General features: G+C 42.8%; 1 protein-coding gene across 1 annotated transcript in view; it reads right to left on the bottom strand.

The window, feature by feature from the left end:
• Window positions 1–289: 289 nt before the first annotated feature.
• Window positions 290–18,927, bottom strand: part of KCNK13 (potassium two pore domain channel subfamily K member 13) — an 82,193-nt gene continuing 63,555 nt past the window's right edge. The window contains exon 2 of the mRNA XM_064151566.1: window positions 290–3,377. Coding sequence (XP_064007636.1) covers window positions 2,485–3,377 — 893 coding nt within the window. The 3' untranslated portion in view covers window positions 290–2,484. The remainder of the gene's footprint in view (window positions 3,378–18,927) is intronic.

The raw sequence follows: 18,927 nt of genomic DNA, 5'->3' as shown, positions 1-18,927 counted from the left end.
GAAAGTAGTGCTGAGTAACTTCTGTCTTCAGTGCTCAAACTGCCATTTGCAACTTATAATTAATAACTGATATAAACTGAAAAGTCAGTTTCATTTTTCAAGACTGTGGCTGTTCTGCCCAGGCTGAAAGCCCTGCTTACCAGCAGGTCAAATTCTAAATGATTTCTGTGAGCTTTCAACAATACTCCTGTAACAATGAGATCTTAGGGTTAGAGGAAGTCAACAGAGGCATTGCTGGATGAATTTAGAAAGAAGGCTTCAAGGCAGCACTTTTCTTTTTTTATGTCAAAGTATTTTTATTCAATGAGATTGAAACAAAGAAGGTTTTGGCAGAAAAAAAAACACAAAAAAACAACAACAAAACAAGAAGTGCAACAACATAATGGATTTCAGGTACTATAATATCATCTAAAATAACTCAGTGGCAAGTTTTGCTGGTACATACCCAAACGAGTCAGTCTTCTTTTCTCACCAAAGTTAGAGTTTAGGAGCCAATTCAGATTTTACATGGATGCTAACAGGAAGGGATATTATTAGAGGTATTCCACTATTGCAGAGATGAGATGACAGCAAAACTTGGACTAGTGGCTTCCAAATTTAAGCTCTCCTTATATCCATGGGCAGCATGACTTGATTTTAGCTATAATACATCAAAAGTGCTTGCAATTATTTTCATGACTTAAGTTTTCATGACTTAAGTACATCTGCTTATTTTTTTTTTACTTATTATATGAAAAGATTCCAAGAGGTATATTTTTGTTTCCCAATTCAAATATTGCTTAAAATGAGTATCAAAATGCTATTCTACAGTACCAGGAACCTAAATAAAATAACTTGAGGCCAGAATGAAGATTATATTAGTTCTTAATGTAATGTAAATTACACTAACGAGGCTATCTACATTGTTCTGTATTAAGAAGTGCATAATTGCTTTAAAATTCCCTCAAAGTGTAGTATTCTGCAAGGTTTTCTAGCTGTGAGAAAACATTTAGTCCTGATGCATGTAGTATTCTTCTCATGGAGAACTGGATCAGGTCTTTTGTGACCAGTTCTGCTTATTTACACTCTCACATGCTGTTTGGCTTTAATGTATTGCATGGCTCAAGGTGAATCAGAAATTCAGACCAGTCTTCCTTAAATTCTTGCAAGAATTTATGTTAATTTAATCCCTCATTTTTCCAGTTGCCAAATACAAAGAATGATTTCACTGTCATTAATCTCTTTTCCTGTTTTCACATTCTCCTCACTGTTATTCTTCTCATTGAGGTCTCCTTTCTAGTCATAATAAACACTCGGAGCATTTCATTGAGAAAAATGAGGAGTTAAAGATTTTCTATTTCCCTAATCAAGACCCTGCCATTACCATCACTGAAAGACAGAAAAACAGGTGAAGAATGACAGAATTACATGAAGGTAAAAAGGACACTGCCAAAACGATTTTGTGATCACAGTCACTTATAATGATAACACTGAATGTTGGCATAGCAACCTAATTGTATACTAAAGCTCCTTGTGTAAACTATTATTACCTACATTACATAATGCTGATGCTCAATTGCTTCATTCACAGTGGAGCAAAATGTGAACAGAAATTTGGAAAGGTCCTGATTGTTACTGTGCAATACTTCATACAACTCAGTATGGCAGTTTTCAATTTAATTTGATGTCTCTGAAACAGAAAGCCACAGTGATTCAATTACAGAAGAAAAGGCAGCCTAGGAATAAAAAAGTCCATGCAAATGGAGAGAACAAAAGTAAGATAAATATTTATTCTATATTTTTTTATAGGATTCTTTTAAGGGGAAGACTAAATTAAATTTAAAGGCCAAATTCTCTTCATATCACAATAGCTCCAGAATAGTCCCTACCAACTTTCATAGAATTACTCCAGATTTGCACAGATATTGATGCCAGCAAAAGTTGGCTTTTCAAGCCTTGTCAATTCACAATAGGAATACATTTAAGTAGTGATATATAAAACAAAATAAAGTACTTTGGTTTTTTTAGTCCATTGAATTAGATCTGCAACATCACAGAGAAAGGCTGAGTCCTCTTTTGGTCTCAGAGAAGCTGTATTTGAGAAAACAGGTATGACGACAATAAGAGAGTAAGAATTAAGAATGTGTTCAGTAGACACATTTGTTTTTTTTCCCACACCACAGATTTCCTATCCTGAAATCTGTTTTTCACATTGGCAGAGAAAAGGACATGGAAAATTGATCTGAAGGATACATTAGATTTCTCCTACAGTGACCTGCTTGAGGAACAGAAGGAAGGAGAGGAAGAAAGGCTGAGACTGGTGCAATTCAAAGAGCAAAGACATTAAGTGGCAGCTCCAAAAGAGTCTTCCAAAAGGAGGTATGCCATTCACATCCATCCCACCTCCTGGCAACATTCTGTGCCAGGCTATTGCCACGTGATTCACGTTGTTACTGTACTTGCTGAAATGGTACAGACTCTTCCACTGTTACTACTGTGATTATTTTACCTATCCACACTTGTCTCTATCAGTCTGTTATTCATAATTGCTAGGGCTCCAATTCCACCAGAGAATCCATTTTGCTTTGAATTAGAGCTCATTTGCCTCGGGTAGCCATTAGCAGTTTCTGACAGCTGTTTCTGCATGATGGCCAGCGACACTTTATTGGAGGCCAGGAAGTCTTTCATGGAGATCATCTCCCCTGACAGGTGGCGTCCATCCGTGTCGCTCTCGTTGACAACGTCGGTCTCGATGGAGATGTTTCTCCGGCTGCGCACATTTCCTGGCATTACTACATTCCTCCGTGAACGAAGCAGTTTTCTTTGGCATCTGTGGCAGCACCTACAGTCCAGCTTCTTCAATATCCAGTTTATGGATTGTTTGATGATAATAGAGATCACATTAAATAAGGAATAGATGCAGCACACTCCCATGAGTATGAAGATAAAATTGCCAAAGCGGTAAAGGCCTTGGCTCTCATACTTGATGTTCTGGCTACTCACCAGATCACCAAACCCGATGGTGCTGAAGGCCACGAAGCAAAAGTAAAGTGAGTCAAAGTAACTCCACCCTTCAATTGGTGTGTACATTGCAGAGGCACAGCAGGAAATAATGAGTGATGCTACACATAGAATCAGCATGACATAGTACACAGAGGGCTTCCAGCCTCCCAAGCTGTCCACCTCAGAGGTCCCTGAGCCCCGACGGCCATTGTGAGGGAGGACCCCTTTCCTTCTCAGCTGTCTTTCATGACAGGACTTCATAACAAAGGCTATGACAGTGATCAAGCGCTCCAGAAACAGGTTAAAGAACAAAATGGTCCCTGCACATCCTATAAGGCCGTAAAAGATCAGAAAAATTTTGCCTCCAACGGTGGCTGGGGTGGTCATGCCAAACCCTGGAAGACAAAACAGAACAGTTGAAAAACATAAACCTGCAGTTGTCATGTCAGGAGTTTTGTCACATGCAAGACTGACAAAGCGGCATCAAATCCCTGTGGTACAGTGCAGCTCTGGCAAAATGCAAGGACACTCTCCCGCTGTTACTTCTGTTCCAGCAGTAAGGGGAAGGAAACTCTTGTCAGCATTTCCTCTAGAATCAGAATGAAACCAAAAACAGAAGAAAGTACATTGGAAGGAAAAGAGAGTTTAGTGGAGATCTGAATTTTGGTCTTGCTGCCAGGCTTCCTCCATCCCTCTTTGTGCTTTGAAATGCTTCCAACATCAGTTGCTTGCCCCTCATCTATGAATGTCGTGAGCTGTTCATAGAAGGCCATCAGGTTTGCCAGGCAGGATTTGCCCTTGGTGAAGCCATGCTGATTGTACCCAATCACCTCTTCACTATTCTCCTGTCTCAGTAGTGCCTCCAGGAGGATCTGCTTCATTATCTAACCGGGCACAAAGGTGAGACTGACTGGCCTGTAGTTCCCTAGTTCCTCCTTCCTACCCTTTTTGAAAATGGGAGTTGTGTTTCCCTTTTCCAGTCAGTGGAGACTTCACCAGGCTGCCATGACTTTTGGAATAGAATAGAGAGGGGTTTAGCAACCTCATCTGTCAGTTCTCTCAGTATCCCATCAGGTCTCATGGACTTGAACATTTTCAGGTTCTTCAGGTGATCACAAACCTGATCTTCACTTATGATGGGCAGTTTCTTTCTCTCTGATGCTCTTCTGCACCATGGTCACTCATAGGTGACTTGAGGGGGGTCTGTCCTACTAGATCTAATACAAGGTGAGATATTTCTGAGACTCGCTTAGGTCCTGCTGTAAGTGAAACTAGCAAGTCAGCTAGCACTCAGTACCCATTGCAGCCTGGTCAAGGAAGCCCAGGTTAGGAATGCATGCTGAAGAACACAGCATCCCTCAGGGTCAGCAACTTGGCAGGGATGCCCAGAAGGCATAACAGCTGCCTTTTATCTGTCTGTCACCCATTATCAGCTCTTCTTAAAAATCAGAATTGCTTAAGCCTTCCCATTTTTCTGTTTCCCACTCCTCACATCAAGTTTGTATTTGAGTCTTAACAAGATGCCAGCAGTGTGCCCAGGTGGCCAGGAGAGCCAGTGGCATCCTGGCTTGTATCAGGAGTGGTGTGGTCAGCAGGAGCAGGGAGGTCATTCTGCCCCTGTACTCTGCACTGGTCAGACCACACCTCGAGTACTGCGTTCAGTTCTGGGCCCCCCAGTTTAGGAGGGACATTGAGATGCTTGAGCGTGTCCAGAGAAGGGCGACGAGGCTGGTGAGAGGCCTTGAGCACAAGCCCTACGAGGAGAGGCTTAGGGAGCTGGGGTTGTTTAGCCTGGAGAAGAGGAGGCTCAGGGGTGACCTTATTGCTGTCTACAACTACCTGAGGGGTGGTTGTGGCCAGGAGGAGGTTGCTCTCTTCTCTCAGGTGGCCAGCTCCAGAACAAGAGGACACAGCCTCAGGCTGCGCCAGGGGAAATTTCGGCTCGAGGTGAGGAGAAAGTTCTTCACTGAGAGAGTCATTAGGCACTGGAATGGGCTGCCTGGGGAGGTGGTGGAGTCGTCGTCCCTGGGGCAGTTCAAGGCAAGGTTGGATGTGGCACTTGGTGCCATGGTCTAGCCTTGGGCACTGTGGTAAAGGGTTGGACTTGATGATCTGTGAGGTCTCTTCCAACCTTGGTGATACTGTGATACTGTGATACTGTGAAGATTCCCTTCTGGTCTCATTCCCTGTTGTGGGATTTATCAGGTCAGAGGTGGTTCAATGTTCTCTCATATCCCTCACAAAAGCTGTGAATAATCATTTTATTTTGTTTAAAATTACTAATAAGGCAGTCTTGCTTTAATAAGACATGACTAAAGAACAAAATCATGTCCAGAACATCACTGAGCAAACTGCAGTAATGGTCATGATAAATAACACTGCTGCTATTTCATTAGGATTAATAAAGGAATACATAACTGATCAATTAAACCAAAATGAGAAGACAGAAAAGCCATGTTGGACGAGAGACAGTTATTTTTCTCCCTTTCTTTGTAATTGTGAGATGCTACTTATAAAATAAAGATGCTAGGCTCTGGGAAATAAAGGAACTCACATTCAGTGTGATATGCTTCTAAGTACACCGTGAGAAAGCAATCCTTCCAACAGCGCAGAACTGCACTCATCTTGCCTTCACTGGAAACTTGCTACCAGCACAGATTCTCTCTAGCACTGGTTCTGCCTCACACGGGTAAGAGACAGATGTTGCCTGCAGCCCTCTGGCACAACCTGCTCTGAACAGCAGTTTAAGTGTGGGCTCTCGAGGGTTGCTGTGTCCACAGCCAAACCACAGCATCCAGAGGCACTACAGGAGGCTCAAGCTTCCTCATCACATTTCTGTGCTAGAGAGAGACAGACTGGAACAGCACCAGAGGAGAAGACCCACATAATCAAAATGTTCATGACAAGAACTTTTAGCCGTTGTTCCCCTTGGCACACAGATATTTCCACTTGCTTTCTACCTCGCCTTCTGCTCCATGACCTGATCCTCCTCTAATCCTAGTTCCGACGCTTGTTTTCTGTGCAGGCTGACTTACGTGCAAGTCATGACCTCCACCCTGTGGACAGACATATAGAGACCGATGGACAGGAGGGATCTCTGCAACTGAAAGGGTATTCCCAAAGAAGCCTGTGAGGAAGGTGGTGGGAGCTTCCCTGGCTCACCCTGGTCGTTTAAGAGAAGCAGCTTCAGACGGGGCAGAGACGGAAAGATTGGGGAGCCTGCGGCACAGCGCGAACAGGCTCAGGGATTGTTATGCGTTCTCACAGCACAAAGCAAGTGCCCTGGCAAGAGAAACACAACTAAAGCTCACACTTCCAGAGGGGCACTGTGCCTCACAGGCCCCTACGGATTTTGCCACTGGCATCACAGCCAGAGCCTGAGCAACTCAAGTTCATCTTTTTAGATGGCTGGAATTTGTCTCTGAGCTCGGTTCTGTGTGGGTGAAATCTCACTAGCAGAGGCTTTGCAAAGGCACCCAAGTAGGCATGACAGGAAATGTACAGTGAGCTAGAAGTACCAAAAGATGCAGAACTTTGGTCCAGATAGGCAACGTGCCTCTGAGTGCCCTTTTCAGGAGAGGCACTCTTCTTCCCCCCTGGAGTAAATGTAATTCTTTGTTTCCAAAGAAGCACTGACATGGAAGACCTGAAAGTAGCACAAATATATTCACTTTTAAAGAATTCCCCTTGGAAGATCACTTCTCAAAAACGAGCTTTAGGCTTTTAGTCCCAGAAATCATTTCAGCTCTTGAAATGCCTCCTATGTATTGGGTCACATAATGCTTGATTAACTGTGACCATCACCACATTACACCTAGGATTAATTTGGAGTGCTGTATTACAGATTAGCACTTGTTTGACAGTAAGTCAAACACCCTGGGGTGTCTGATATATTCGTAAACCCAAGTAAATTTGGTGAATCATTTCAGTCAAGAGATGCAGGAGGGCAAAATGGTAAAAGGCTGAAACAGTTGAATTAAGTTGGCATTTTTGTGAAAAGAAAACCTGATTGCAAAATATCAAACACCTTCTAGTTAAAATAAATACTTGATGTAACCAAAAATGAAAACAATCTTGGAAACCAACCTTTTAGAGTTTTAAAGGCTTAATAATCTTAAAATGGAAGGCAATCTTTCACTCATGGTGAAATCAAACTTAGTGAAAATTTAATTAGCTTTTGTGCTTCCAAAAGGTCTAAAAAAAAAAATCTACTCCAGCACAAATTCAGGTTAAGTTTTTGTCTTCATTTTTCCTGCCAGATAAGAAACACGGTGCTCATTAATTTCTGCTAAACATTAATTCCTCCAAAAACCCTTTTCATACAACAGCTCAGCAAACACTAGCTAGAAGCAAATGGTTACTTAGGTGGGATCTGCCTCTTCCCTAAATTTGTGTAAGGAAAAACGTGGCTCATTCATGGGCAAAAAGTCATGTCAGTAGAATCATAGAATCAACCAGGTTGGAAGAGACCTCCAAGATCATCCAGTCCAAGCTATCCCCCAGCCCTTGCCAGTCAACTAGACCACAGCACCAAGTGCCTCATCCAGTCATTCCTGTTGTATTAATATTACTGATGACCTCTGTGCTAGTTTGAGACTAATTGGAATATTTTACTGAGAGAAATTAAATCCTTAGCTGTGAGAAGAAAGAAAAAAATCCCCAGCAGTACCCTGTATCACTCATTCTTCTGCTGAGAAATGCAACTCATCAGAATGTTGATAAGACACTCACTTCTCACACATTTCTTAGCTCTCAGGTTTTCTCCTTCTCTCTGGCAGTTTGGGTGGTTGCATCTGCCTTAACTTTAATCTGACCTCTTTATTTCTCCAGACTTTCTTGTTGTCTTTTTTTGACATCTCACCTCAGATATCTCCAGATTTACCACGAGATACATGGGGATTGGTCTGGTTATTTCTGAAGGGAGGGAAAGAGGCGGAGGTGGGGAGGAGGTTTGGGTTGGGAGCCTCCTGGCAATCTGATTGTTTTGTGAGGGATTTTGTGTTTCTGTATTACTTTTAACTTGTATATAACTGTAAATATTTTTGCATATATATGCTTGCAAATTGTGCTAAGCTGTAAATATGGCTTCATTCCTTAACTTCCAGATAGCTGAGGGTGATTTCATTGTGTGTGGGGGTGGGTAACTCCCAAACATCACAACCTCATGCTGCACAAACACAGATCTACAGATAAATCAATTTCTTCATGAGGTCAATGAAAGCTCTCTCACAAAAACTCTAACCTAGGGACACCAAAATAAGACTGTTGTGCTGGGTTCATGTACATTACTTAGGCATCAGAGAAGTCATGAGTTGTTCTCTCTGAAAGCCAAGACAATGCTTAGCACAGCAATGTCTGTGTGCTAGTTTGAAGCAAGCTGGAATGTTTTGGTAACAGAACTAGATAACGGGCAGTGAAATGAAAAACAATTGTGTCTACTTCTCTCACAGTCACGCTGAGAGCTCTGGGAAGAAGAAAGACTTTTTCTCCATTTTGTTACTCACTCTTGCTTTTGCCTTAGACCTGGTCACATCTCATTAACCCTGCTCCTACTAACCTTGCTCCCTAACCTCTTGGCTGCACCTCTCTTCTTCTTGAGAACTGGGGTAAGGTTGAGAGGGCCGGGGGGAGGTGTTGGGGTGGTTTGAGAGCCCCTCCTGGGGACTCAGGTTTCTGGGAGGGAAGTTGTGCTTTTGTATTGTTTATCCTTTGTATATTTCTGTATATAATTGTATATAACTGTATATATTGTAAATAGCTGCTTGTAAATTCTGCTAGCTGTAAATAAATTGCTTCATCTATATTCCCAGGGTCCGTCTGAGTTAGCTGGGGCAAATTCAAAAGTGTGGGGGGGCGGGTAAGAGCCCAAATCATCACATTTTTTTATTGGCTTTCCCAACGTGGGGCTAGAGATTTCAGTGAGTGGAAATTAGCTCTGGGAATTAAGATTAAGCTAATCAAGCAGCTATTGTACTTGGTGGGGATTGCTGTGTGGCCTGTTTTCTGGTTTTTTGTGTACAATTGGATCAAAGATCAAATTGGTTATTTCTTGCTTCATGTAGTTTTTAAGAAGGCTAAAGTTAAGCTTTCAAACATGTTCTGGAGCTGGGGTGATTTTATTCTTGGTTATGCTGGTTTTAGTGTCACTGAGAATATTACTAGTGATATTACAAGAGTTTTCGTCAATAATGTTACAATCAATCGAGAGTCTGCTTTATCTACTGCTCTCATGAGGGTCATCCAGCCCCAAACTGAAATGCCAAATCCCTGCAAGGATTGCTACTCGAAACAGAGCATGGCAGGGTTGCTGGGCATTATACTGGCTCTTGTAGTTTTAAATTTCATATTAATTTTGGCATTATGTGTGAAAAATTCAAAACCAGCTTCTGTAAGAGCTAGGAAAAATTCTGTGTCTCAGAAGCAGTCTCTTTCACAGCAAAACAAGGGAACACAGTTATCGGCTTCCCCCTTGCCAGCCTCTGCCCCTCCTTCTCCAAGTGCTGGGAGCACAGCCAATGTTCCCGCCACTAACGTAAACAATGATAGCAAAACCAAAAACAACGGACAGAGTTTAGCAGGAGCCTCAGGAGCACAGGCAAATACCCAAAATCAGAATGTTCCTAGCAAAAATGAAAACAAGTCAGGGTTGGCAGGCATCCCAGGAGGACAGGCAAATAATAATACTACTAATGCTGGTAACGCTAGCCCAGTCAGTCCAAATCCTAATGACACCAGCTCAGCTAATTTGAAACCCCAGCCAACAGACCAGAACCAAAATCCTCCTGTTAAAAGTAAGGCAGATTTGAACTCACAAGCTCCAAGTCAGACCTCCAATAATTCAAATGCTCCAGGTCAGACCCCTAAGGATACAAACCCTCCAAGTCAGACTCCTAAAGATTCAAATCCTCCAGCAGACACATCCAAGTCTGTTGCTGCTCAGGCCCTTCTGGCACCTGCTAAGGCAAAAGCTAAGACAAAGAGTGGTTCGCAGGAGGATGTAAGACAGGGGACCTCTGGTGATCAGCAGCAAGAGGAGGAAGAGGAGGCAGTTAGTCTGCGAGACCTTGTAGATGTGCTGAGACAACAATACTCAAGTGAGAGGAGCGCTGTGAGGTTAGCTGCCAGGAGAGAGGATGGTTCCAATGAGTTTAGGAATGCTATGAGGAAGATTGTGTTAGGCCAGGCACCACCAGAACAACAGGAAGAGGAGGATGAAGATGACATCCAAGGCTCCAAGGATCCACTCAGAGAAGTCAGGGAAGTTAGGAAGGAATACACAAGGGAATCAGGTGAGCCAATCCTAAGCTGGCTAGTGAGATGCCGTGGCATTGGTGCTAATGCTCTGCAGGTAGGAGACAAGTCTGCCAAGCAGCTGGGACCACTCACTAAGGAGAGTGGAGTGGACAAACACCTAGCAAGTCCTCTTGGTAGGGTTAGCTTGTGGACACGCCTTTTGTTGGCTGTGGCTATGAGATATCCTTCCCGAGATGATTTGCCATGGGCTGCCAAGAAGTGGAACACCGTTGAGCAGGGAATTAAGCTTCTGAAGGAGTTTGCTGTGAAGGAAGTGCTTTATGGAGATCATGGTACTCATGAGCCTGACGATATTCCTTTGGGAACAGGTCTCATGAAGAAGCTTATTAAGCTTGCTCCTTCATCCTATGCTAACATCTTGGCCAGTAAGTTTCTAGCAAGGAGTGATAATGGAAGATCTTTCACTGTTGGTGAATTCATTGATCAGCTCAGGCAGATTGAGGACAGTCTGTCTTGGAGGTCTTCATACATCTTGTCTGCATCCTGGACCCGGTCGGGACACACAGCAGCTCTTTTGTAAGGAAGAACAGGAGCAAGACTGGTGTAGAGCCAGGTGTCTTTTCCACATGAACATATGAAAGCAAAGTGTATCTATGCTCCCCACCCAGAGACAGTATTAGTCTCACCATATGCTCTCCAGAAGATTGATGACACACTAGCAAAGCAGTATTTATCCCCTTCCTTTTGCTTCACACACTCTACAGGACAAGAGATTAAAAAAAGTGGATTCCCTGCTTCACTTGTACAATGCCTTTTCCCCCTTCCATTACAGAAAAGGAGAATGGAGTCTGAAGTGCATTTAAAAGATGAAATATTACAGATTTTTTTAAAATGATGAATAAATGCCAAGCAGATCTCTGCATAGCAACTGAGGCTTTCTCTAACATGCCATATAAGATGCTGCCTGCTTCAAAAACTGAACCACAGACAAACAGGTTACAGAGTACATGAATTCATGAATTACTGCTGACACACTTGATTAAGGCAGCATTTTTAGTTAAAAAACCCCAAAATGTTAGGACACCTATTACTCTGCCTGGTGTCCTTCTCCAGTTCCAGCACTGTCCCAGGAGAATTGTGCTTCTGCTGTTTTCTTACTGCCTTTGAATAGTTGACTCTCCATAACAAAATACAGCCTTACAAACAGCAGACTTTCCATTTCCAAGTCCTTAAAACATGGCAAAGTCCTTCTAACTTCAATGGTTCCTGAAGATGATACAGAAAAGGCTCTATATATAGAGTTCATATATCAGTTCATTTTCTGCTTTCTCCTTCTGATATCTAAGTGTGTTGCATGCAAGTATTTCTCCACTGGAATTATAGGATCAGGTTTATTCACAAACTAGCCTTACATACTTGCCATAGCTGCAAGCCATGCTTATTAGAAAACACAGTTCTCAGCATTGCTCTGAAATTGACCATCCCAATACATATTTCAGCTCTACAACTAAGCCTTCCTGGTCATTTGGCTTTTCTTAGAGCAGAAATTATAGGTTTAGAAGCAATTGCTGCATTTTTTCTTTCCATCTACTGCTGGAGGTTGCCATCCACAATTTATGTGCCAGTTGAGGAGTGTGAGCTGCCCTGAGACTGGAGATTTCAGGTGAGCAGGACCAAGCTGCTAGGACACAGATCACTGTACTGGATCAGACTGCTGTCTTTAACAATGTCACAAAGACACATAAGACAGAGCGAATAGGGAAGAAAATACAAAGAGAGCAATCCTTCTCCAGGATATCCTCCCAGCTTGCAGAAATCAGCATTTTAGAGGCTTTGAAGACATCACACTTAATAATTCAATCATCAGTCTTGTCAAATCATTTTTCAAGTAATGTATATTATTGATCTCCATTAAACTAGCTCCACACATTACAAGGCCATTACATTAATTCCACAATGTAATTATGCTTTGTGGAAAAGAAGTCTTTGTCTAACCTGCCACCTGACAATTCATTTCAAGCTTCCCACTTTTTGCAATTAGCTGCAGCAGTCATCATTCTCCACACATATTCTTCCTTCACCTTCACCTCTCTGATTTTACAGATCTCTATTATTTCTTTCAATTTCATTTCTTCCCCAGTCTGAGGAGGTCTGTAACACAGTTCTAGTTATCAGTCTGCAAAGACATACATTCTAACCAGCCCTATTACCTTTCTTTTCTACCTTAACACAGTTGTTCAAAGATAAAGGAGCAGGGCCAGAAAGATGTATAGAATTTGCAATGAAAAGTACTTTGGATTTATGCAGGGCATACTGATGTGTTATGCTTCACTCTCTTTTTCATAAGAATTCCTGTTTGTCCTTTTAATTGCTGTTGGCTACTGAACCTTCAGCAACCTATCCACATCAAGTCTTAGCTCCCTTGCTCTGCATGTGATGGCTGCCTTGCAGCTCTTCAGTGCCTGACTGTAGCTACATCTATCTTCTTCCATGTGCATAACTTTGCATTTGTTACCAGTGAATATAATCTACTTTATAAAATGAGTTTTTTAGTAATATAAGATTCTTCTACAGTTCTTGAGAGTCAGATTTACAGTTGACTATTCTGAAAATTTCTCTCTTCTATCTCTTTTTTTTTAAACATTATTTGCAACTGTTGAAATGTGCAGGTGGCAGCAAAGAGTCTCAGAGACCCTGTTGTTAATCTAATTCCATTTTGAAAACCAAATATTGACACCTAGATTTTTCTTCTGCTCTTTTGAAACAGTTGCATATGCCAGGGGAAATTTAGGCTTGAGGTGAGGAGAAAGTTCTTCATTGAGAGAGTCATTGGCTACTGGAATGGGCTGCCCGGGGAGGTGGTGGAGTCGCCGTCCCTGGAGCTGTTCAAGGCAGGACTGGATGTGGCACTTGGTGCCATGGTCTGGCCTTGAGCTCTGTGGTAAAGGGTTGGACTTGATGATCTGTGAGGTCTCTTCCAACCTTGGTGATACTGTGATACGATTCCACTTTTCATTCCATTGGAGTTTTATTTCTTTAGAGGCTTTGATGAAGACATTTGACAAAGAGCTTTTTGAATGTCCAGGTACACTATAATTTTGTGAGACACAATTTTCCTTTGCAAGATTTTATCACCTTTTTGAACATCCTGACTAATTATATTCTTGTTTACACTTTGTCAAGGTGTCTCTATGGAAGACAGACTCAGTGGCCTATGGTTTCCAGAAGCATTTAGTTACATTTGTTGATCTTTTCTTCTTGCACTGAACCTGACTTTAGATTCTAAAGAACATTTAGTTAAGCAGTAGTTACATGTTTTAGTTCTTTTCTAAGTCTTGCATGAAGAACTTCAATCCTGGCAGTTTGAAAAAGATTGCTCAAATATGGGAAACAGAGGAGAAATCAAAAGTCAAATATATGGAAGAAAGATAACTGAGAAAGCAATTAGAGCAGCAGTCCGATCCAGCATAACAGTGGAAGAGTAAGAAATAAAACTGCAGGTTGGGAAGCAAGTACAAAATGAAGTGATGAAATCATATAAAAGAGGAAACAAATCAGTGGCTGACACTTAGAGGTTATTTCAAAATGCAACATTGCTTCTAGCGATGGAGAAATAAAAACAGGAAACAACTAAGTAACTGCAGGGAAAAAATTGCTGGTGACTTTTTTACTGTTTGAGAGAATGGTGATGAAATTCACTGAAGTTTATTTTGCAAGTTAGGAAACATTTCTTAGGAAAGCTGAATGTTTTTACCATACTAAAAAGCATTGCAATTGATTTGTTAGATATGTCTGCAGGTGTGGCACTGTGTTATCCCCCTTGACAGATACGCATGGCAAACCATCACTTTACCAGCTCAGACATGAACAAGGTCTTAGTAAAACTTTCAGGTTTCTGTTCTGAAATCAGCACAACACTGATTTGCCTGTCTCCCATGGTGTACTGACTACTAAAAATGGTGTTAGCTATCCTAATACTCATCTGAACTGAGCAACTATGTTCCCTGTAGCTTCAATTTTCCTTCAACTGCTGTGATTTGTTTTTTTTCAGACTTTGCATCCATGAAAATAACTCAGTTTGGTTTTTTTGCTGAATTTTCAGGCTAATTCTGAATTTCTCTGTAGCAGAGCTACATTTTCAGAAGGAATTTAAACTCTAAGTAGAGTTAATAAGTTTTGTAAAGCACTGCATACTGCCTCTGCAAAACAATTTTGCAGATTTTCCCTTGGCAGCAAAGCTTTCATTCTGAAGACTCTTACTGGAAAGTGCTTTTAAATTTGCCTGTGTGTTCAGGTAATGTTGTGTGCATATTCCAAGAGGATACTTATACAAAAGAATAATTAAACAGTGTAAACACATCAATAGTGTAATATAATCATGCTACACAATTTCCTGAAGCAAGTAGAGGGTATAACCAAGGAAAAGAAATATAACTTGATAAGAAGAACTGAGATCCAACAGGCCCAAGTTCTTCAAACTGGAATTCTGAACAGAATGTAAATGTTGAATAACATGAATCAAATATTGATCTCAGTCTAACAGAAACATGACTATATTTAAATTTAACAAGAGGAAACAAGCATCAAATTTCTATAATTAATGAAGTCTACAAAACCCCCCTAGTTTCTGTATAAATAACTTATTGGCCCCATAAAATCTAGAAAGTTGAATTAAATTAAGCACCAGCCTCCAAAAGTCAGACCCCAGGATGAGGCTGTGCAGCCTTCCCACTCAGCCATTCTCATTCTGCACAGGTCCTGTTCCCCAGACATAGCCTGGGCAACTTGTGCCACTCAAGACCTAGCAAGTCACACACACAGCACACAGCCTCAGGGTACCCAGTTGCCTGCACCGGGCCAGTATTAGGTCATTCATCTGTTCTGTTGTAAACTACCCCAGTGCTACCAAGTGCTCTAAGTGTTTCTCCTGGATAATCACTCACACTCTTTCTGGTGATAGATGGCTGGGCACGTGTTTTAGTTCTGGGTGTCTTGACATTCACAGGCTACATTAATTAAACTTTCAGGTTTCATTTCCTGGTAAGCTTGATGCTGTGAAAGAGTATGAGAAATGGTTCATCAACTGTAATCCCCCCTGAATGAAGCCTGGAGCACTAAATGTAATATGTGTGTAGGAAGACTAGGACAGACATATAGATTGTATCATTAATTTTGGATCACCTGATTGGTTCTTTCTGTTTGTTGTTTCTGTTGTCTGCCAGCAACTAAGCACCACACAGTCACTCACCCCTCCCTCTCCTGGAGGGATGAGGAGAAGAACCAAAATGAAGAAGTAAAACTCAGCAGTCGAGATAAGCACAATTTAATAACTAAAATAATAAAACAACCCAAAAGGTAATGAATAAAAAGGCAACAAAAAAAGGGAGAAACAAATCCCAAGAAATGACAAGTTATGCACAATGCAAATTGTTCAGCAATCTCTGGCCAATGCTTGAGCAGTGATTAGCCCCCTCCTGGACATCACTTTCAGTTTATATACTGAGTATGATGCCCTATGGTATGGAATATCACTTTGGCTGTTTCAACTCAGTTGTTCTGGCCATGCTCTGTTCAGCTTCTTGGGCACCTTTCTCATTGGCAGATCATGGGAAAGCGCAAAGTTCTGGCCTCATGGTAAGTGCTACTTAGAAACAACTAAACCATCAGTGTGCAATCAACATTATTCTCTGACTAGACCCAAAATACACCACTGTGCCAGCTACTAGGAAGAAAATTTACTCTGCCCCAGCTGAAACCAGGACACTGTTGTTCTGCAAAATATCTCTCTTTTCTGAGAGATTTCATTTCCTTTTTGAATGTGTGCAGTTCACTGCTCCTGCCTCTCCCACTAAGAGGAAGTGGGTAGTAAGAGGGGGTAACACTATAGCAACAATAATGAATCATTTTGATGCTAGAGATATAAATATCACTACAAAACAGCTTTCCAGTTTAACCCATGATTTGAGCTCTTTGTGATGTTGTGATGTGTTCCTAATGCATTTTCTCTTTATTTGAATAATTCTTTTCCTTGTTTTTCTCTACTATCTCTACTTTGGTCACAATTCAGTGGAGAAATTATGACTTTCAACAGTGGACAGTAACTGGAAAACTATTGAGAATTGTAACAGCTGTGAACAAAGCTAAATAGGACCCAGAATCATAGAATCAACCAGGTTGGAAGAGACCTCCAAGATCATCCAGTCCAACCTAGCACCCAGCCCTAGCCAGTCAACCAGACCATGGCACTAAGTGCCTCATCCAGGCTTTTATTGAACACCTCCAGGGACGGTGCCTCCACCACCTCCCTGGGCAGCCCATTCCAATGCCAATCACTCTCTCTGGGAAGAACTTCCTCCTGACATCCAGCCTAGACCTACCCTGGCACAACTTGAGACTGTGTCTCCTTGTTCTACTGCTGCTTGCCTGGAAGAAGAGGCCACCCCCACCTGGCTACAATGTCCCTTCAGGTAGTTGTAGACAGCAATGAGGTCACCCCTGAGCCTCCTCTTCTCCAGGCTGCACACCCCCAGCTCCCTCAGCCTCTCCTCATAGGGTTTGTGTTCCAGGCCCCTCACCATCTTTGTTGCTCTTCTCTGGACACCTTCCAGCACCTCAACATCTCTCTTGAATTGAGGGGCCCAGAACTGGACAGAGCACTCAAGGTGTGGCCTGAGCAGTGCTGAGTACAGGGGCAGAATAACCTCCCTTGTCCTACTGGCCAGACTGTTCCTGATGCAGGCCAGGATGCCATTGGCTCTCTTGGCCACCTGGGCACACTGCTGGCTCATCTTCAGCCTACTAGACTTTCAACTCAGGTAAAAGATCACCAAGAGAAAAGTGATTAGCAAAAAGAAATATTGAAAGTCTTAGGTACTTAGATATCCATACAGAAGGATAGTGACTCATCTTCCCTCAGATACATTCTGCACTGAAGTAAGGGCAATGGTGGACAAGGGAAGGGCAACTGACATCATCTACCTAGACCTGAGTAAGGCATTTGACTCTGTCCCACATGCCATCCTGGTCTCCAAACTGGAAAAACATAGACTTGTTGGGTGGAGCACTGCTGGATAAGAATTTGTCTGGATGACTGCATGCAGAGAGTGGTGATCAAAGGCACAGTGTCCACCTGGAGACCAGTGACAAGTGGCATCCCTCAGGGCTCAGTGCTGGGACCACTGCTGTTTAACATCTTTGTCAATGACATGGACAGAGGAATTGAGTGCACTCTCAGCAAGTTTGCAGATGACACCAAGCTGTGTGGCACAGTCAATTTGCTAGAGGGCAGGGATCCATCCAGAGGGACATGGAGGCTGCAGAGTTAGGCCCAGGCCAACTTCATGACATTCAACAAGGCCAAGTCTAAGGTCCTGCACTTGGATTGGTGCAATCTCAAGCACAAATACAGGCTGGGTGGGGAATGGGAGAGGAGCCCTGAGGAAAAGGACCTGGGGGTCTGGGTTGATGAAAAGCTCAACATGAGCCAGCAGTGTGAGTGCAGCCCAAATAGCAACTGTGTCCTGGGCTGCAGCAAGACAAGCGTGGCCAGCAGAGCAAAGGAGGGGATTCTGCCCCTTTACTCTGCTCTTGTCAGAACCTCCTTGGAGTTCTGTGTGCAGTTCTGCAGCCCCCAACACAAGAAGGACGTGGAACTGTTGGAGTGAGTCCAGAGGAGGGCCACAAAGATGATCAGAGGGCTGGAGCACCTCTGCCATGAGGACAGGTTACAAGAGTTGGGGCTCTGCAGCCTGAAGAAGAGAAGGCTTTGAGGAGACCTTGGAATGGCCTTCCAGTATCTGAAGGGGGGCTACAGGAAGACTGGGGAGGGACTATTTACAAGGTCTTGTAATGATAGGATGAGGAGTAATGGGTTTTAAACTTAAAGAGGGGGGATTTAAACTAGATGTTAGGAAAGGGTTCTTTACAGTGAGGGTGGTGAGACACTGGAACAGGTTGCCCAGGGAGGTTGTGGCTGCTCCCTCCCTGAAGGTATTCAAGGCCAGGTTGAATGAGGCCTTGAGCAACCTGTTTTAGTGGGAGGTGTCTCTGCCTATGGCAGAAGGTTGGAATTGGATGATCCTTGAGGTCCCTTCCAACCTAAACTGTTCTATTATTCTACCATGCAAAAGGGAGATGGTGGAGAAGGGCTCAGCCTTTCCATGAAGTCCGTAACAGCACTGTTTCCAGATCTGCCTGCCTGAGTGAGCTTTGCACCTCCCTCTTGGGCATCCCAAGCTCTCTGGAGCTGTAAAAGCTGAAAATGTCTCCAGAGCTAATAGAGCCGAGTCATATCTACACTGCTATGCTGTGCTGGTGACCTGGGACCCTGCCTGGAGCACTGTTGCTGCTGCTTTCTTCTGTGCTGGTCTGCACCTGCAATGTTTTGCTCAGGCTGAGATGTAACCTTTTTCAGAGCTCCTAGCAAGGTTGAGTCCATTCTTAAAGGGCAATATTGATGTTGAAACTAATGCTGTAAGATGTTTGGATGAAGCAATATAGTTACTCAAGTACATTCAACACTTTCTCATATATAGAGATTCCTGCCTCCTCCCCCTCTCCCCCCCCCCCATCTTCTTTGGAGAGTTGTCAAACCTAGCAGACAGCATCCCCCATACTGTTTCAATGAGGCTGAAAGATGGTAGGGAAATGCTGTTTTGAGGACTGCACGATTTTTGGGCTAAGTTTGTGCTA

The sequence above is a fragment of the Pogoniulus pusillus genome, chromosome 1, assembly GCF_015220805.1.
Source record: "Pogoniulus pusillus isolate bPogPus1 chromosome 1, bPogPus1.pri, whole genome shotgun sequence".
In the NCBI taxonomy this organism is placed as follows: Eukaryota; Metazoa; Chordata; class Aves; order Piciformes; family Lybiidae; genus Pogoniulus; species Pogoniulus pusillus.
Note: the sequence above shows the minus strand (reverse complement) of the source record. Positions and strands in the feature narration are given on the sequence as shown.